The 21,095-nt window shown below is 46.5% G+C and overlaps 1 protein-coding gene across 1 annotated transcript in view; it reads left to right on the top strand.

The window, feature by feature from the left end:
* TBC1D14 (TBC1 domain family, member 14) overlaps window positions 1-17,082 on the top strand; it is a gene marked incomplete at its 5' end in the record, with an annotated part of 30,219 nt that extends 13,137 nt beyond the window's left edge. Inside the window, 3 exons of the mRNA XM_012656744.1 lie at window positions 304-413; window positions 11,263-11,521; window positions 16,673-17,082. Coding sequence (XP_012512198.1) covers window positions 304-413; window positions 11,263-11,521; window positions 16,673-16,738 — 435 coding nt within the window. The remainder of the gene's footprint in view (window positions 1-303; window positions 414-11,262; window positions 11,522-16,672) is intronic.
* Window positions 17,083-21,095: the final 4,013 nt, after the last annotated feature.

Here is a 21,095-nt window from a genome sequence, read left to right as displayed (position 1 = left end):
CACCATGTGCTCAGGCTGCGCCTTCACTTGGCAAGTGACGCGACTGTTCAGGGTTTCAGTTTTCTTATCTATAAATTGAAGAAATAATAACATGTAGCTAGTGATGTCATTGTAAAGGTTAGAAATGGTGCTTGTTTATAATTTGCCTATATAGTGCCTACAATGAGTTGCCATTCAACATGTTGGCAATTACATGAGAAGATAATTGTTAGATTCTAAAGATATAAATATCTGAATTTTTTTGTAAATTGGAAACTTGTGTTGATAATTAGTTTATTAGTATATTTCACATTATCTTCCTAGATGTTGACTTATTTTGCTGCATTCGAGGTATTCTTTGAAGAAAATTTGCCAAAATTATTTGCTCATTTCAAGAAGAACAACTTAACTCCAGACATCTACCTAATTGATTGGTAAGACTGAATCTCCCCTGTGTTTTCAGTGTTTTCTCAGCCCCTGCCCCATTTTCCACTCTACTCACTGTTAGCTGCTTGTAGGGGTCAGCTGAGCCCACTGTCCTGCTTTCCAGCCTTCCCTGACTGCCCTGCCTTTGAGCTGCCCTTTTGTTTTCTGAGCTCATATTTATTACCATCTGTGATTGGTTTTTCTGAATTCCCTCAAGGGTGTCTTGGGCCTATTTGTTGCCGAAGTGCTACTTGTCCATTTGTTCAGTGAGATATCCCTAAGCACCAGCTCTGTGCAGGTGCTCTGCTAAGCACTGGAGGTGGGGTGGTGAGCAAGGCCCAGTGCGTGCCTGGCTAGTGGGAGAGGCATGTGTCTGTGGGCACTGTTGAATATGAGGTAAGTGCTTCTCAGTCCATCTGGTGGTGTTGGGGCCCAAAGTAAAGAGAAAGGAGGTTGGAAGTCCAGGTCATGGTGGATCTTAGACACTAAGCTGTGGAGCTTGGGCAGGATTACAGAGGCCAGAGGGGATAGTGGGAGGCTTTTGCTTGGGTCAGATCCAGCTGCCAGTTTTAAGTTACTTGGGAGGCAGGAGAGCCTGGGGTAGAGAGGCAAATTGGGGAAAAACCAAAGTGGGTGGAGAGTAGGTCCCAGTGGACATTTTGTGGATATGCAGGAAAATCATGGTCCACTCCTGAGTGCAGGCTGGTGAGGGGTTTGCTGGTGCCACTAGCTGAGATCAGAAACACAGAGGGAACAGATTTGGCAAAGGCAGTTAATGGATTTGACTTTGGACATGGTGATCTTGAGGTGCCTGTCGGACATTTAAGTAGAGCTGTCCTGAGACATACAGGTAAGAGGATCCAGAGAATTCTGCACTGGAGCAGTTGACCAGACAAGTCTTTGTACTGAGGTAGATGAGGTCGCCAAGGAGGGGATGTGGTTGTTACCCCAGAGAGCACATGTTTGAGGGCCAGTTGAGAGGGCTGTGAGACGGTGACAATGGGAGCAGCCTCTCAGATCACATGGTCGGAAGAGCGTGCTTCAGGACTCCAGAAGCCCCAGCCCAAACCTGGCTTCCTGCTATTGTCTTGTGCCCCTGACAAGGGCCGTGAAACCTCTCTGTGCCCTAGTTTCCTCATCTGGAGATCACGATGATTAACCTTGCAGGGTGCTGTAGGGTGACCACCCAGCACCACCCCTGACTCACAGAAGGGCTCTGCAGAAGGAGAGAAGATGTTACTTGACCAGAAGGGCCTGTTCAGGCATCCACGTTAACTCATATAGTAAATTTAGGGCCAGCTGGCTGGTTGTCTGGTTTGATTTTTTTTTTCCCCTCTCTTTCTTCAGGGGGGAAAAGGCCTTCTAGGAGATAAAATTCGAATATAGATTTGAAATGAGTCTAAATCCCTTAGATAAAGCAGACTTGTCTGTACCCTTGGAAATGAACCTTTACTATTCTTGGTGTTTGTTGCCTCTGTCTTAAACCCCAAGACTGTTCTGATTCCACTGATATTTTCCCATGAATGATGAAGGTTTGGAGGTTGAAGCTGGTAGCTGAAGCCACAGGAGCTGATGTCACTGGGGATAGTGGGGGATAGTGACCATCGGGCCAGGAATTGGGGGCAGGGCTGGCTTATCTGGCTGTGCTGGGTGGAGTGTTTAGGCCCCTCTTTAAAGATCACCTTAAGTCAGCAGATGATGGTTTTTTCATACTCCTACATAGGCTGTCCCAGTGTTCATTTAACTGTGAACCCTGACCCCTTGGATTCCCTAGGCTGGAGCTGATGACACTGGAGGAGGGTGTCAGGAAGGGAGATGATCTGGACAGAGCTAGAGCCTTCAGCTTCTCCCTTATTTATTTTAGCGTTTCCAAGTTAGATTTTTAGGATTCTAGGCTAAAAGTCAATAGTGTCTTTCAAATATTTTTCACCCTGACTTGCAAGGACATACATTTTATGTGTGACCCAGTATGTAGCTGTGTGTGCAGAAACTTAATTTTTGTGTATGCTAGGAACAAAAGTTTCATGAGGCAGTACCTAACCCTGACTATATGTGATGCATTCTAAAGTATTATTTTAGTCTGTTCTGTTTATTCAAAACAATGCTGGTGATAATCTACTCTTGTTGCCTTCACAGTCCCCTGGTCATTGGTGGGGTCGTACCTGGCAGTGTGAAAAGCACAGGACTGGATGGTCACAGTCCACACAGGGCAAAGGTGAAGGGCACCTGCATTTATTGACTGCTCACGTGTACTCTTGGCGCAACCCCTTCAGGTGCATTGTAGCGCCTCTGTTTTTAGAGGAGAAAACTGAGGCTCAATGAGGCAGTGACTTGCCCAAGGTCATGTGGCTAGCTGAAAGGCAGAGCTGGTGTTCAAACTCACATCTGCCTGGCTCCAGAGCTGTGTGCTTTCCCACAGAGTCCTTTCTAAGGGATTTTGTCATAAGGCAGCATGACTCAGGAGCCGGGTCCCATAGCTCAAGTTCCAGAGCCCACATCGGCACAGTAAGGCCCCTGGGGAGCATAGAACTTGAGTCAGACTTGTCTGTAATGAAAGGTGAGGCAGAGTGGGTAGCTCAACGAAAAGGAAGTACCAAGGAATTTCCCTACCAAGACCTTTCATCTATGATGGTGGTTGGTGCTCAGGGTCTTATGAATGCTGCCCATGGTGCTGTGATGAGGCCCCTCAGGTGGTGGCCTATTCTTTTTTTTTTTTTTTTTTGGAGACAGAGTCTCACTCTATTGCCTGGGCTAGAGTGCTGTGGCATCAGCCTAGCTTACAGGAGCCTCGAACTCCTGGGCTCAAGTGATCCTCCTGCCTCAGCCTCCCGAGTAGCTGGTCTACAGACATGTGCCACCGTGCCCGGCTTATTTTTTCTATATATATTTTTAGTTGTCCAGCTAATTTCTTTCCATTTTTTTAGTAGAGACGGGGTCTCACTCTTGCTCAGGCTGGTCTTGAGCTCTTGAGCTCAAACGATCCTCCCGCCTCAGCCTCCCAGAGTGCTAGGATACAGGGGTGAGCCACTGTGCTCGGCCTGGTGGTGGCCTATTATTGATGAAATGCTGACCGCTCTCCAGAATAAGGACCAGCAGCACAGGACTAGGCATGCACAGGAAGTCCTTGGTATATATTTAAGTTGGACTAAGCATAGGAAAACCACAGTTTATTCTTTTAGTCAGCATTTATGGATGGTCTGTACTGATCCAGACAATTTGTTGGGTGCTAACAGCTAGGTGAAAGCTCAGGTCAGAAACAGGGTAGGCAGTGGGGAGGAAGCAAAGGGAAAGAATAAACTCTACCTATGACCTACCCTGGAAGCTGCCATTTAAGAAATACTCACCACTTTGGTCTTCACAGTATCCAGAAGCAAGTGTACCTGCTTCTGAGCACAAAGGAAGTCACAGAGGCTCACTTACCCAGTATCACACCCATAGTGAGTGGTCCAGGGCAGTCTGAATCCAGAGCTTTTGCTTGCTCTGCTGCATCACACCACCTTCCCAAAAGCCACATCCCATACCCTTAACAGCTGGACCTGCCTCTGAATTGCATATGCATTGTGGATCTGCTCTGTGCCCATGGAGTGTAAAACATACTGAATCCCTGGGCTCGAATAACTGCTTGAGCAGAAAAGTCTTTTTCTACTCCATGTCAGAGGGTTGAGGGGCCTGTGTGGTTTGTCCAGCTGAGTGTCTTAGGGGAACTGTCTGGGTGCTCAAATAAGATAGCTACAGTTTGGGTGAAAAAAATCTCCTTTGCTACCATGCTGTCTGCTCACTAGAGCCTGCTTCCCTCCACCCCTGCTCCAGCCACACTTTGAGGGCATCCTGCTGCTGTTGTAACAAAGCTTTGCAAGTTATCTCTGTGTCCTCAGTGCCGGACCCCATGCTTTGCTAAGTGTCCCAGATCAAGGAATGCATCTGTTCCTGAGGGTCATCTTCCTAGGTTTAAGGTTGGGTGCTTGGCCCTCCCCAGCATGGACTCTGTGTTGTCTAACGTAGTGGCTCACAGAGGTTTGCAACTGAGAATTAGTACTTGCCGATCCTGCCTTCCTAGTGAGGGATTGTATTTAGCCGTGGTTTGCCACTCTTTCTTATGTAAACATGAGGATCAGAACAAGGGCTCATCAGCCGTGTTCATCTTCTACAGTGTTTGGACTGGCAAGGATCCACATTTTATGGGAGGACTGACATGAGATCATTTAACTTCTCAAAATACTTCCCATTGCTATCTTATGGCAAAATTATTTGGAGGCGTGAGTGGGTTTAGTAATAAATAACCTTGAATTAATAAAAGAATCAAGCAGCATACTCCATCACATGTTTCTTGATGTGATGTTTACTGATACTTGGAGATCCTATCATTACATTGAATCTCTATCTTAAAGGAAAGGTTCAACTTGAAGTGACTGTAGGAAGATTTCAGTTTCCATCCCAACTTGCATTCTAGCTCTTAACTTCTGGGTTACAGGTTTGCCCAAGATTAGGAGCAGGAAGTATCTTGCTGAACATACAAGTGCCCAGAAGCATGTCTGGCATACACTGGGGCCTCGGTAGCCTTGGTGAGCATGTGGAAGAAGGGAGTAGCATTCCACGCCTGAGTGCAGCCTGTGGCCATCAGTGCAGGCTAGGCTAGCCGGAGACAGAGCCTACATTCTAACAAAGGGTTCAGTTATTTACCTTGTGTCTGCTGGCCTCTGCCAAGCGCTGGAGAGTAGAACACTGCTGGGCTTGGGTTAGAAAGTACTCCAGGGGCACGGAGGTGGCTGGCTATACATGTCTGATTGCTTTCAGGATCAAGATTATTGTTCTATTTTATTTTTTTTAAGAGACAGGGTCTTACTCTGTCACCCAGGCTGAAGTGCAGTGACACAGTCATAGCTCACTGCAGCCTTGAACTCCTGGGTTCAAGTGATTCTCCTGCCTCAGCTTCCTGAGTAGCTGGGACTACAGGTGTGTGCCACCATGCCTGATTGATTTTTAAAATTTTTTATAGAAATGGGGTCTTGCTATGTTGCCCAGGCTAGTCTTGAACTCCTGGCTTCAAGTGATCCTTCTGCCTTGGCCTCCCAAAGTGCTGGGATTATAGGGTGAGCCACTGCACCCAGCCAACAAAGTTTGAACTGAGTCTTAAATAACCACCTCAAACTTTTAATGAATGCAATTCTGTGTTGGGAGTTTAGTATTTTATTTAAGCCTCACAAAATCTGATGAGAGCTAAGTAGCAACCCCATTCTTATCTGGCACTCTCTGTTCTAACTGTATGAGTTTTTTAGGAACACAGGGAGCACATCATGGTTGGAAGTAGAGGGCCAAGGGCTACTTAACAAGCCAACTATGGGGCAAAGACTTGTTCTTAGGAACAAATCAGGGTGGGAAAATGGGGACAGCTGGAAATTGGTGGTGTCAGGCCTTGAAGGTCCATGTCTCTGGTTGTGGTTTCTCGATGGGTGAGACTGATAGGTGACTTTGACCCTTTTACTTTAAGCTAAAGTGTGCTTTTCCACAGCCTCCCTTTATTTGCTGTTTCCTCATTTGTAGAATGGAAATGATGTTTGTAACCTCCTCTTAGGGTTGTGGTAAGGATTAAATTGGAAAATCCAATTTTCCATATAGAAGCATATAAAGCAGGCGCTTCCTGTTGTTTACAGCCTGGGGCCCTAGTTAATAGACCAAGGTAGAGGTCAGTTCTGTTCTGTGGACACCGTCTTCCTCCCTCGTGACTGGTTCCTGAGAACCAGCCTTTGCCTTTGTAGCCAGCTCAGGAAGTAGCCCTGAGCTCTCCTCCTCCTTCCCCTGTGGAGCTCTCTTGCTTTCCTGCAAATTCAGACAAGCAGTTAGAATAGACCTCGCTAGGTAGCAATGGTTTCTGGAAGTTGTGAAGGTTTGACAGGGAAAACTGCCCCTTCCCTCTCACACACATTGGGAGAGAAACAGATAAAAGCACACAACTTAGACTTGGTGTCTTTCTAAGTCAGTAGCCACTTCATTAGTTTAGCGACATAGAAATACGTTATTTTGCAAGTTAGTTGAATTTGTACCTGAAATCACCATTTTTTTTTTTTACTTAAAAAAATTATTTTCCTGGCCGGGTGCGGTGGCTCACGCCTGTAATCCTAGCACTCTGGGAGGCCGAGGCAGGCGGATCGTTTGAGCTCAGGAGTTCGAGACCAGCCTGAGCAAGAGTGAGACCCCGTCTCTACTAAAAATAGAAAGAAATTATCTGGACAACTAAAATTATATATAGAAAAAATTAGCCGGGCGTTGTGGCGCATTTCTGTAGTCCCAGCTACTCGGGAGGCTGAGACAGAAGGATCGCTTGAGCCCAGGAGTGTGAGGTTGCTGTGCTCACTCTAGCCAGGGCAACAGAGTGAGACTCTGTCTCCAAAAAAAAAAAAAAAAAAATTATTTTCCTTTTTACTTTTTTTGAAATTACTGTTTTTGATATATAATGTAATAATGTGCAGTGGCCCAGGGGAAAAACATAAACAATTCTTGGGAGAGAAAAACACTGGAATTCTCTCTTCCTAGTGTGGGAAGAGCACTGGGAGGTTCTGGGAAGGCCAAGGGAGCCCCATGCCTGCCCCGTCTCTGCACAGAGTCATCTCCTGGGAGCAGGATGGAGCTCGAGGGCACAGTAGGGAAGGGTGACTTGAAGGCCTTGGCTCAAGGAGAGCCGTGTGTGGACACCAGTCGCTTGTTCTAATTGGTTCTTATCCCATGGCAGGGCTTCTGAGGACCAGGACAGAACCTGGTGTCTGCTTCCAGGCCGGTGGGCTGGAGGCTAGTGGGCTTGTCAGCTGTGTGAAGGGTGTCTACTTAACCTCTTTTCTGAGAGGATTGTTTCAATGGCCTTTTCACAGTTGGCTTTGGGATCTAAATGTTTAAAATGGAGCTAAGCATTTGAAAGCTCCTGGGAATGACATGGGAGCACCTCTGAGCAGGCCCTGTTCAGGAGAGGATGGAAGGAGAACACCCTTATTGTTCAGAGACTGCTGGGGACAGAGGTCTCTGCCTTTGAGGCACTTGCAGTCTAGACAGAAGCAGCCTAGGACGGCTCTTGGCTCTTGGAAAGGAGCTGGGTGGCTGGAAAGGCCATGGTGCGGCCCCCACCAGAGCAGAGGGGCTGAGGGGAGGGAGCTGGGTGTCCCTTCATAAGCGTGTTGGAAGATCTGTGTCTTGCTAGCTCTGTGCTGTCTCAGAGATACTCATGGGCTGGTGTTGGCAACTGTTAGGAAAGGGGGTGCCCGAGGTGCAGTGTGAACACTTAACAGGAAACCCAGCCCAGCCAGGGTCAGGAGACAGCCTGCCAAGAAACAATTGTCTAGGCTGAGACCTGGATAGGAGACATTTGCCAAGTAAAAGCTGAGAACTTTTTTTCTTTAAAAGGCACATTTTCTTTACAATATACTAACATTCAAGGCCATAGTAATCCACTTTAGTACATAAAAAGCAGTAAATGATACAAAGTAAGGCACAGTTACGCTTTTCTACATGAAATACATATGGGTGATCAGTTCTCAGTCTCATTTGATATTTCAGCAGCATTTGAAAGTCTTCACTCTGATCCTGGCACTCCTGTCTTGATGTGGTACTGTGTATACACAGACTTCCCAAATGTGTGTCACCAGGCCAGAGCCCTCCCTTGAACTCCAGGTGGATGGGATGTTTGATTCTCAAACTTTTTGAAATATGTCTCAAAAATCAGTGCTCGACTTGCTGTCCAGACCCAAGGTTCCGCATCTCCGTAAGTGACCACTCATCCTGTCAGTTGCTCAGCCAAAGACCCAGCACCCTTGACTCCCCCCGCCTGCATCTCCCGTGAGGTAAATCCATTTCAGATCTGTCCAGATTCCACATACTCTGGCTGTGTCCACTGCTCCCACTGTGTTCCTCCCTGGCCTGCATCCCCGTCACAACCACAGGCTGATCTCCCTGCCGCGGGCTTGTCTTGACACACTGCTCCCCTCAGGCACTCCACTGGTTTCACGTTTCACTCGGAATGAAACCTAAAGACCTCATAGGGCCTGAAAGGCCCTGCTTCGTCCTGGGCCTGGCTCTCTCTCAGGCGTCTTTATTCATTCTCCCTTTGCTATTTTTTGCCCCAGCTGCTGGCCGCCTTGCTGCTCCTTAAATGTGCCGGCGCTGTCTCCTCTGTCTGGATGCCTTCCAGACACAATCTCCTGGCTTGCTGCTTCCTCTTCAGGGGCTTACAGAAGTGTCACTTCTCAGCGATGTGTTCTTCTTGACCACCCTGTCTGCAAGCGCGAGCGCGTGCACGCGTGTGTGTGCACTCACTGCATGCACACACCCCTCCTGGCATTCCCCATTCTCTGTGTTTATTTGTCCCCTCCATGCCCAAGGATAGGAAATATTGTCTGTTTTGTTTGATGCTCTGTGCCTCATCACCAAACAACAGTGACTACCATTCAGTAGGTCTCAGGTATTTATGATGAATGGGCTGACCTGCTTAGAATCAGCAGGGCTCACGTCTCTGCCAGTTATCTCATGGAGAGACAGTGATACCTGTTGGGGGGACTGAGCAGGTGGGCATCATGGCCATTGTGTAAATGCATTCTGGATCATTCAGATGGCAGCTTAATTTTATAAAGTTTAGCACCTATCTAAAGTAGTTTTTGGAGACTCACATATAAATCTGAATTCAAGAATATGTTAAATTTTAAGAAAAGTTTACTTTGTATGAGTTTGAGGGGCAAAGAATATTGTGTTGTAGAAATCTCCCCTCTTCTTTGCCTATTAGTTACTCTATTTTTCGCGTCCATTTTTTCTTAAGACTCTGTTTTTAAGGTGTAAGAGCTTGAGTTCCATGTGTGAACTGGCACACAAAAGATCACAGTGCAGATTAGGTCAGTTCTTTTTAAATTTTTAAAGTTTTTATTTTTAGAGACAGGGTCTTGCTTTGTTGTCCAGGCTGTAGTGCAATGGCGCGATCATAGCTCACTGCAGTCTCAAACTTCTGGGCTCAAGCAATCCTTCTGTCTCAGCCTCCTGAGTAGCTAGTACTACAGTTGTGCACCACAACATGGCTAATTTTTAAATTTTTTACAGAAATGGGGTCTTGCTATGTTGCCCAGGCTGGTCTCAAACTCCTGGCCTCAAGCAATCCTCCCACCTTGGCCTTCCAAAGTGCTGGGATTATAGGTGTGAGCCACCTCACCTGTCCCTTTTTCATTTCTTAAATAATGTTAATAAGTGTGTTTTGGGTACAGTTGAGAATATTTTCCACATTGAGGACAGAAACAAAGGATCTCTTTGATCTTTCTTTAACTGTATTTTCTAGACCGAGTAATGAAATGGTTTTCTGTTTTTGAGATAGTAAGAAGCTCAAGCTGGAGGCTTGTTGATGTGACCTTTAAAAAGAAAATTTCCTACCAAGGCTGTGGCAGTGTGTTGCCTTATAGTATGTAGAGCATAGCCAGACATTGGAGTCAGGGTGAAAGTCTGGCTCCATCGCTTACTGGTGGTGAGACCTGGATCTGCTTGGTGTATGGTCCTAGGCTCGGCTCCCTCTCCCAGCTGGCTCAGACTACCAGAGAGGCTTCTGGAGTCCTAGCATAGAGCACAGCATGCAGCAGGCCTCCACTTTTATTGTTTTTATGATGTGAAGGTTTTTTGTGGCATCTGTCTCTATTCTATCATCTGAGTTGAATGAAGTCTAAATTGTTGTGCTTTCCTTGAAATCTCTTAGAGTTTTGAGGTACTGAGGAGGGATAACCTGGAATGTTACTGGTCTTAACTAGCAGCTGCGTTGAATGCATATCCTTAACTGTGCAGTGTTCCTTTGGGTCCTGGAGGAAAGGCTGCTTCTAGGGCAGAGTGCCCTACCAGGGGAGAGTTCAGAATAAACCGCATCCTGGAGTTTACTACAGACGGAAAGCCCATGCCCCTGAGCCTTGTGAGCAGGTTTACCAGTGTGGTGTAATTTTTCTGGTGGTATCTATCATAGGAAAGTCAGAGTCGAGCTGTGGAAGGTTGAATGGCATTACCTCCTGCCCAAGTCAGCTCCTCAGGCTGAGTCCTGCCCCTCAGATGCTTCATGGGCCCAGTGTTATCTCTTGAGCCAGCACAGGAGACACTGACGTCTGTGGAAGAGTGGTTTTCCAGAAGGGATAGAGAATGTCCCCCACTTAATTGGGACTTGCCACTTAAAATGAATACTGTTAGTGATGGAAAGGTATTGAGAACCACTAACATCTATTATGGAATCCTAAAGCAGATTGGGAATTTGCCAACTCATTATGTGTTCAGCAAAGATTGCCAGATATAGTAGGAGATGGTGAGGAGTGGGGTGAATTGAGCCGTCTCCCTGGGGAAGACAGAAAGGGACAGGGTGCATGTGATAAGAATCATGGTAGAGGGAAGCTCAGGAGCCTGTGGAAGCCCAGAGCAGGAAAGAGCATGTAGCTGGGTCGAGGCGAGGAGACGCCTGTGGAGATGGCACCTGTGCTGAGTTGCGTAGCTGAGGTGAAAGCACCTACTGTGTGCTCACTTTGTGGTAGGCGCCAGACATGATGTTACTAAGACAGGATACCCACCCCACCATAGAGTAAGCACATAGCAGGTGTTCAATATTTGTTTCAAGCAGGAGCGATTGGTATCAGCAAAGCACAACTTGTAGGGTGTTTGAGATTCTGTGCAAAAGTTGGCAGTACTGTCTTCCATAAAATTGTAAAGTTGTCCTTCAGAATGAATGCCGGCCTGGTGTCCCCCGCACCCCACCCCAGCCACATACTGTATGAAAGTGACTAACTCAGTGTTTTTCATGGATTGAGACTAGAATTCGGAGTTATTTCCTTGTACCATCCAAAATCTGAAAAATTCCAACTTTCCCCCTAGGATCTTTACCTTATATAGTAAATCTCTGCCCCTGGATCTGGCCTGCCGTATCTGGGATGTGTTCTGTCGAGATGGGGAAGAGTTCCTGTTCCGCACGGCCCTGGGCATCCTGAAGCTGTTTGAGGACATCCTGACCAAGATGGACTTCATCCACATGGCCCAGTTCCTGACCAGGCTGCCTGAGGACTTGCCTGCAGAAGAACTGTTTGCTTCCATTGCCACAATTCAGATGCAGAGTCGGAACAAGAAGTGGGCTCAGGTAAATGGATCTTTTGGTTCTCCTATTTGCAGCACGATAGTATAATTTAGGAAGTGTGCTATCTGAAGGGCTCTAAGAATATGGCCATCTTTGAAGTAGTCCTTGGGCTGAAAATGAAGAGAGCTGGGTTTGAGGCTCTGCTGCAGGGTGTCTTGGGCAAGTCATTTCCTCTTTGGGCTGCTGTCAGGTGGAAGAGTGTGGATAATGAAAGCCTTCCCGCCTACCTGCAGTGGCACGGGAAGGGTGAGAAGTCTTAGTTTGCCATCGTAGTGCTTTCTGCATGTTAGAAGGCATTTTTGTGAATCAAACCACCACCACTGCTCCTTTTTTAAAAAAATAATGCCAGAGACAGAAAGCAAAGGGAGCTAACTCACGGAGCCCTCACGGGCTGTGTCTGTGGCAGGCTCTTGTGTACTTAGTGAAGGTTGGATTATCTCCATTTTCCTCAGTTCTGCTCCACACATCCCTCTTAGGTCATGTCCCCTGTGGGACTGGCCAGCATTGTCTGGTTCCAGGTCTTTATCACACTAAAAAGGAAAAAATCCAACCGTGGTTCTTACTCCTGCATATGCTCAGTGTCAGTACCTGGCCCTCTGGTTTGATCTCTGTGAAGGCTTATTCTCTTCCATATGTGCCAGACAATGCCTGTTCTTGGCTTAACTTTTTTACTGTTGGAAGATTTTAAATATATACTAAAACAGAGTAACATAGAATAATGAACCCTCATGGGCCTATCCTCCAGCGGCAATAACTGGAAGCACGGCCTATCTTGCTTCAGCTGTGTTCTAATTTGCCGCAGTATTTTAAAGTGAGCCCTAGGCAGCGTGTCATCTGTCAGTGTTATGTCTCTCTAAACCGTAAGGGATCTTTTAACTTAACTATATCACTCAAAAGTTACAAATTCCTTCCTATCATCAAATACCCAGTTTTCAAATTTCTGATGGTTTCAAATGTCATAAGTGGCTTTATAGTTTGTTTGAATCACGATCCAGATAATGTCCATGCATTCTTATTGAATGCTCTAAGTCTTTTGAAAATACATGTGTCACTCCCCCTTCTTACCTTTTATTCCCTCTCCCCCACTTTATTTGGTGCAGAAAACATGTCATTTGTCCTATAACATTCCCACTATATGGATTTTTCTGGTTGTATCCCTGTGGTGGTGTTTAACATGTTCCTCTGTATTTCCTGCAAATTGATAGTTTGATCTAAAGACTTTATCAGGTTTCAAATTTGTTTTTTATTTGGCAAGATTACTTCCTAAGTGATCAGTCTGTCTCTCTTTGATCTTATGTAGCAGCCTATTTATTTTTTTTTAACAGCTTTGTTGAGGTTTACATACCGTGGTGTATATACATACCATAAAATTCACCCTTTTAAAGTGTACAGTTCAGTGCCTGTTTGCTTATTAACCAGAGATAAGTTTTCCTGTCTCACCTGGGCCTTCCAACTGTCCTCCCAAGCCTGTCCTTTCCCTCCCTCCTGTCCCATTACAGGAGGCTCTGTCTGGTTGGTGGGCTCCCTCCCTACTGGGGTCTCTTGCGAAGAGACACAGCTACTGTAATATGACCTAGGGTAATACTATGAAATGTGCCCCTGGTTTTACTAGCTGAAGGGGAGGCACTATTTTGTGTCTAGGGTGCTATGAGTTACATTTCTGAATTATTAAATATGTTCAATTTATAAAAAAGAAATGAAGTACTGATACATGCTACAACATGGATGTGCTATGAGTTACATTTCTGAATTATTAAATATGTTCAATTTATAAAAAAGAAATGAAGTACTGATACATGCTACAACATGGATGTGCTATGAGTTACATTTCTGAATTATTAAATATGTTCAATTTATAAAAAAGAAATGAAGTACTGATACATGCTACAACATGGATGAACCTTGAAAACATCATGCTAAGTGAACTAAGCCAGACACAAAAGAGCACATATTGTATGATCCATTTATATGCAGATCCATAATGGGGAAATCTACAGAGACAGGAAGTAGATTAGTGGCTGCCTAGACTAGGAGTTGGAGGGTGGGATGGGAGGATAGGGGAGTGGTAGCTGAAAGGGTACAGAGGTGTTTTCTTGAGGTGAAAAAAATGTTATAAAATTGACTGTGGTGATGGTTGCAAATATCTGTGAAGATACTGAAAACCAGTGAATTTTGTACTTTAAATGGGGGAGTGATATGGTATTGTAAATTATATTAAAGCTGTTAAAAGTGGCTGGGCACAGTGGCTCACACTTGTAATCCCAGCACTTTGGGAGGCTAAGGTGGGAGGATCGCTTGAGGCCAGGAGTTTGAGACCAGCCTGGGCAACATAGCGAGACATCCTTTCTATAGAAAAATAAAATAATTAGCTGAGTGATCCCTTGAGCCCAGGAATTCGGGGTGACAGTGAGCTATGATCAAGCCACTGCACTCCAGCCTAGGTGACAGAATGAGACCCTGTCTTAAAAAAAAATGCACTCAGCTCGTGTGTGAGCAAGGCTGGCTATATAATTATCAGGGATCCAATGAGAAAAAAGAGCCTTTCTCTGGTTAATAAATACATGGATAATGCAAATGGAAATGTGGGGCCCCTTGTTTGAAAATTATTAAAAATGTTAAGACAGTGACAGAAGAGTGTCAGCTAAGCAAGGCCCCTCAGAGTGCAGGGTCATTTCCTACAGAGGTCACGTGTCTGTAAAGCTGGCCCTGTGTGTGAGGGTGTACTTTGGAATATTCCGATTCAGTGGCTTACAGTGGTTTTCTGAAGTAGCTACAGAAAGCCAGGGTCTTCCCTGACAGCCTTTATTCTACACATAAGACTGTTTCCACCTTGACTTTATAACTTACGCGGTCACTGGCCTGCTGGTCTTCCTTTCCATTTCCTTCACTGATTGTTTCCTTGGAGATATGGGCCCATTTAGTACCCTCTCATGCACACACTGCACACCCACACATGTACACACAGATCATCCCCGTGTATATGCACACACTGCACACCCACATATACACACAGATCACCCCCCATGTACGTGCACACACTGCACACCCCCACAAATCGCCCCCATGTATGTGCACACACTGCACACCCACATATACACACACAGATCACCCCCCACGTACATGCACACACTACACACCCCCCCACAGGTCACCCCCATGTATGTGCACACACTGCACACCCACATATACACACAGAGATCACCCCCCCATGTACATGCACACACTGCACACCCACACACAATCATCCCCATGTATGTGTACATAGTGCACACCCACATATACACACACAGATCACCCCCCATGTACATGCACACACTGCACACAATCACCCCCATGTATGTGCACATACTGCACATCCACTTATACACACACGGATCACCCCCCATGTACATGCACACACTGCACACCCACACACAATCATCCCCATGTATGTGCACATACTGCACACCCACACATACACACACAGATCACCCCCCATGTATATGCACACACTGCACACCCACATACACACAATCACCCCCATGTATGTGCACATACTGCACATCCACATATACACACACAGATCACCCCCCATGTACATGCACACACTGCACACCCACACACAATCATCCCCATGCACATGTACACATTGCACACCCACACGTACACTTACAGAGAGAAGGATTAAACCCAGATCTGCCATTTTGCTTCTTGCGTTTTGGGGGCTAGGTGAAAACTATTGCTTAAAACTAGAAGTTATTTGAATAGTAGGACATTTTCTAATTAATGGGATAGTGATAGGAGCTAGTATGTTGTGGGGGGGCATCAGTAACTTTTACACAGTTCCAGTTCTTATGGGAATTGTGGTCCATTCACGTGTCTCTTAAATACTGTGCTTAAGGTTAAGGCATTAGTGAGCTTTTTTAAAACAAGTAAATGTTTATGTTTTGTCTCATTTACTTAGAGGTGGAGGGGACTTTCATCTGTTATTCCTTTCGGCAACTTATTTGAAACCTGCATAAAACATTTCTGATTTACTCCTTGTAGTTTGTGATTCAAAGTGGCATAGTGCCTGGCTCCAGGCAGATAGCACTGTGCTACCAAATCTTCTTCTTCTTTTTTTTTTTTTTTTGAGATAGGGTCTTGCCCTGTTGTGTAGGCTGGAGTGCAGTGGTGTCATCATAGCTCACTGCAATCTCAAACTCCTGGGCTTGAGCAATCCTCCTGCTTCAGTCTCCTGAGTAGCTGGAACTACAGGTACATGGTCCCACGCCTGGGTAATTTTTGTATTTTCTGTAGAGATGGAATCTCGCTCTTGCTCAGGCTGGTCTTGAACTCCTGGCCTCAAGCAATCCTTAAGCCTCAGCCTCCCAAAGTGCTAGGATGGCAGGTGTGAGCCACTGTGCCTGACCTTTCCTTGGTTTTGAAATCAGACAGATCTGGGTTTGAATTCTTATGAACTGTTTGACTTTGAGCAAGACATTTCTGAGATTTCTGTTGTTCAGGTCCCTTTCAATGGGGCATTAACCTTCCTAAGACTGTTGAGTAGATAGATTAAGCAGGCACTGTGTCTGAAGCGCTGGTAGAGTGCTCTGCTTGGCATGGAGCGGGCATGCAAGAAATGGAGCCCATTACTGTCACTACTGTTGTTAAGCATTCCCGATGGAGTGGAATTTTTTTAAAAGTAAAGGTGTTGACCTGAGCTGTGAGAACACAGAGGAGGGAGCAGACTGAGAAATCTCGGGAAGGCAGATGGGAAGAGCTTTCAGAGGCGGCAGCTCCTGGGGAAGAAGGACAGGGCCTCCAAGCAGTGGGACCAGCCCAGGGCTTGTCAGTGTGCTGGCATGGAGGCCTGGACTTCCATGGTGGCCGGTGCTGGGGCTGGAGCCAGACTTCAGAAAGAGATAAGCCCTATAGCCCTTCTTCGACACGGCTCCATGACTGTTTGGAATGAGTATGGGACACTAGCCCATGGCCTGGTCAGGTGTGTATGTTGGAAAGGTCACTCTGGATGCAGGGGTGGAGGCAGCCCAGAGAGCAGAGAATTGGCAGAAGTGGGGAGCTGGAGAGCCCAGTTTGGAGGCTGCTGCTATTCCTCTGTACTGTTCCTGGCAGGAGCTCCGGGGTCAGTGTGTGTTGGAGACTAACCTCAGACGTCTTCCCTGTGATTCCTAGGTACTGACTGCTTTGCAGAAAGACAGCCGAGAAATGGAGAAAGGGAGCCCATCCCTCAGACACTGAGGCTGCAGATGTGACTCGCACTCAGCACTGAAGCAGCGCTCCAGCGGCACCTGTGTTGGTTCAGACTGACACCCTGGCAGCTGAGAAGAACGGGGCCTCTTTTCATGTTTGATTCGTAACACTGGAAACACTGGAGTTGGCCTTAAAACAAACAAACAAGCAGAAAAAACTTCTAAAGAATTAAACCAAGGCTTAGCCTTAAGAAGCTCAGTGGAACGAAGCCCTGGTGTTGGCCACGGCCAAGCACTGCGTTTTCTGCATGGTTTAAATATAGGGCAGTGGCTAACTTCCTCCCTTCCTTTATTTCAGCAAAAGTTGATTAAATTGTAATGCTTTTATGTCAACTACTGGAAAATACATTACAATCTTTCTTAGCCAAGATGCATGAGAAATGTTATTTGGGAGACCTCAGAGATGTTATTGGCTTATATTTACATGTTTTAGATATGAAAGGGATTGCTGATTGAGTTATTGAGATAATCTTTCCAGAGCTGGAGGTCATGTTCTTAAAACCCACCTACCAAAGATAGCATTAAAGGAAAACGGGCTCTCTGAGGATAGGCACTGAGTGCTCATGGGCTCCCTGGGAATCAGCCCAACCTGCGGTTTGGCATTTTACCATGTTGCCTTGACAAAATTACAGCATGAAGGCTGCAAATACACACTTAGGTTCCAGTGGGAACCTGCTCTCTGAAAGATCACTCCCTGCATCTGCTGAGCAAGGGCGGAGAGTTCAAGCAGGAAGAGTGATTTGCAAAGGCCTGTGGCAATAGAGACAGGTTTAAGAGTTGATGGAAAACAGCATGGAAATGGCCCCCTTTTAAGTAAAAGAGCGGGGAAAGAGAATGTTGAGACTTGCCCCTCTTCCACCCTACCTGTTTTTATGGAGGTCACAGTATAGCGGTGCAGCCTGTGGAAACAGTGTGGGGAGGTAGTTCCCTTGCTTTAACAGAATATTGTTCTTTGCCTTTGTCCCCTGGACAGCTGGATCAGTCCTAAGTGCCAGTGAGTCCCTCTTCGTGCATTTGGCTTTACAATATGTGCTTCCTAACCCGCTGTAGGGATGGAGGAGTGAGCAGCACACATCTAACAGCCCAGACAGTCTTGTCACAATGCTCATTAGCTGGACCATCAGCACTTCCCCATTTGAGCTGATATTCCCAAGGTCATTGGCAAGTTTTATGTTCTAGCTTTTCTTGACTAATTTTGAGAGCTTTGTATATGAACTTTGGATATCCAAATTCACAGAAATGAACAGTTTTTGCACAGAATAGCCTAAATGACAGTATCTGTGGAGGCAGGTTCCTACTTGGTAACCCATTGGTCTTTGGGAGTGCTCGGCAGACCAGGTTCACAGGCACGGTTAGCTGTGCATGAGGGCCTCGGTGTGGTCTGCACTCTATGGCCCTTCTCAGCCATACTTCCCACCCCCAGGGAGTACCCCCATGATTGATCTTGTTTCTGATTTTGAGGACTCTTTGGCTCTGTCAGTATAGCATGCAACAGGAGACTGGGCTGGGGGCCAGGGGAATAAAGCCTAACAGTGGCATTATTTTTCTAGGTTTTCTATGTCTGCCATAGCGCTAATGATCCTTCTAGGTGCAATAGCAAGTTGCCGAGCCAGTGGTCATTCCCATGCCTTCCATCCCAACTCTGTACCATGTGCCGTTTGTCCTGGAATCTACTTTCTTCCCCTTATGTTCTTAACTGAATCTCCAGGGAGATTGCAGAGCATCATGGATACCACTTTCTGCCTCAGCCTTTAAATGCTGACTTGCCTCCCCTCTTGGAGGAGGCGTTCTGTCTTCACTGGAGGTCTTGACAACCTCCAGACCTAGCCATTTTCTGACATCAAGATGCTGAATGTAACCCAGACTGAGCCCTGCACACTGTCGTTCCTCACAGATGTACTTATTTTTGTTCCATGATGTGGGCGTTCTGTTCTTTAAAGATGTATATATTTTCTTACTGTACATAAAGATGTTCCTTAAATCATACAGAAAGTGATGCAACAAGGGGCTTTGTGCAGCTTGTTCTGAATGCAGTTGTGAAACTTCGTGTGTATTCAAAACTCAGCTCTTAACATTTCTCGTCAAGCAGTTTGACATAAAGCTCTTTGGCTAGCACCATGTATGCATTAAGTCCTTAAACAGGATTCTGTGCCAATCTGGAACACTTACCATATCTGGAGTTCAGAAGAGGTTTTCATGACCTGTTCAGGGATCACATGAGGTCTTGCTAGATCAGTGCATCCTCTTCAGAGGCCAGAAAGTTCCAAGTCCCCATCCAGGGTCACTTAGTCCCTTTCCACAGAGGCTGCTGTGGGGTGTGGAGGAGTCTGTCTGTGTCATCGTTCAGATGAACCGGAAACAGATGCTGCCATGCTGCCCCTTGGGAAGTCTGCACATTCCACTTCATGTGCCCTTGGCTTTTGGAATCTGGGACTTCAGGTCCAGGACGTTTTGCAGCTTGTGTGCTAGAGTGAGCACTGCATCTCCCCCCAGTCACTGAGATCTTAGAAACGCTGTTCATTCACAAGGTACTTTTTAACTGTTCAGTTTTCAACTATTTTAAATAGTTTGCTGAAAACTTCTGATAACACTTGCTATATATCATGTTTTAATTGCTTGTACAGTTAACCTTTAATTTTATTTAGTGGAGTGTATCAAAGTAGGAGTTTTTTGAATTGTAAATATGTGGTTTTATTAAATAAAAGTCATGTAAAATTGTTAACTTATGTTTACTGTAGTTTGATTTAAAGTTGGAATTCTTACTTGGTAGCATGGCAAAAATTTGACTTTGAGCATTTTGCTGTTTGAATATTTGGAAATCCCCTTATTAGGCATGTTAAACAAAAAGGTGGTGCAGTTATGGTAGTTTAGTCCAGGGTTTCAAGAGTTGAGTGCACCCATTCCAGACTGGAGCGTAGCCCCAACCTTGCCACACCCCCTCTTCAGCCGGGCCCTGCCCCAGTGTCTGCCATGCCTACCACTCACACTCCTGAGCCTGCCACATCCGTCCTAGCGTGCAGTTGGTGCTTGCCCTATGCCAGTCACTGCGCCAAGGGCTTTTCACATTCCTTTAGGAACCTTCTCAGAAACCCGTGAACCAGGTACTGACGGCTCTGTCTCCCAGCAGTCAGCAGGGAGACATGGGCTCATCCCTGTGAGGTACAGGTCAGTAATGCTGCCTCACAAGGCTGGTATGGAGGGTGGAGGATTGTGAGGTCACTTAGATCCAGGCAGAGCGAGTGCTCATGGGTGTGGGTGGTGGTAGTCCCTGCTCACTCAGCCAGGAGGTTTGGACAGGAGAGCATGTCCAAGTCCCAACTGAAGGGTGCAGAGCCCTTGGGGTGGCTTTCTCTTTTGTCCCCTTGTCCACCAGGAGAATCTTTCCTTGTTCTCCAGGACTCTCACGTGAGCAGAGGCAGCTGTTCCTCTGTCTCCTCCAGGCCTCTGAGGACTGTGCCGGGGAGCTTTCCATTCTGCCGCAGTGGCTGGCTTCCCTGCCCTCTCGCCCACGAGACAGGTATTCTCACTCATGCCCTGGCCCCCACCAGGATGCTCAGAAACAGTACCTGCCTTCCCTCTTGGGGCCACTGTTACTTATTTCTTCTATTTTGCCACAGGCTGTAGGGTGAGAGGACAGGCTACAAGGGCTCAAGTATCCTGGGAAATAAGGCTTTGGCAGTTAGTCCTGGGAGACAGCCGTGGTGTGGTCCTGCCGAGGGAAGGAGTGTTCCAGAGCCAGTGGGCTGCAAGGATGGCAGGTGATGCTCACAGAAGAGCCCAGAGCAGGATATGTACTAGATAGTGGTCTGGGCCTCTAAGAGATATCTGGGCACTTTAAGTCATGGCCAAGTTCCTGGGTAGGCAGGCAAGGCCATGAATGACATCAGCATGTATTTGAGTACATGTTTGGCACCATGCAAAGCAGCCCCACTGATTTCCTTGGGAACCCCACAAGTTCCTCCACATCTTAACATGGTCCCATCTGAGGACTAGCCCGCAGCTCTGAGGCTTCCCTTTGCTGGCCAGGCCCTTCCCCTCATCCACCTGGTGACTAACAGCTCATCTCAAGGTCCACCTGGGTGTCTCCACACTGTGTTGGTGCAGCGTTCCATTAATGCTTTGTGCCTTCCTGGTAGAGTCCACGCCTCAGGTGGTTCTTGAACTGTCAACTTCACTTCCCCAATCTAGAATACTCCGGCAACCAGTCTCGACTCTTTCCATGTTTGCATATACAAGGCATCCTCACCATCTCTTGGGCAAACATTCCACAGATTCTGCCACCACTCCTTGTGCCTGTCCCATGGAGCCGCTGTCCGCTTAGCTCCAACTCCTCCTCAGGAGGTGTG

The sequence above is a fragment of the Propithecus coquereli genome, unplaced genomic scaffold, assembly GCF_000956105.1.
Source record: "Propithecus coquereli isolate 6110/MARCELLA unplaced genomic scaffold, Pcoq_1.0 Scaffold518, whole genome shotgun sequence".
Taxonomy (NCBI): domain Eukaryota; kingdom Metazoa; phylum Chordata; class Mammalia; order Primates; family Indriidae; genus Propithecus; species Propithecus coquereli.
Note: the sequence above shows the minus strand (reverse complement) of the source record. Positions and strands in the feature narration are given on the sequence as shown.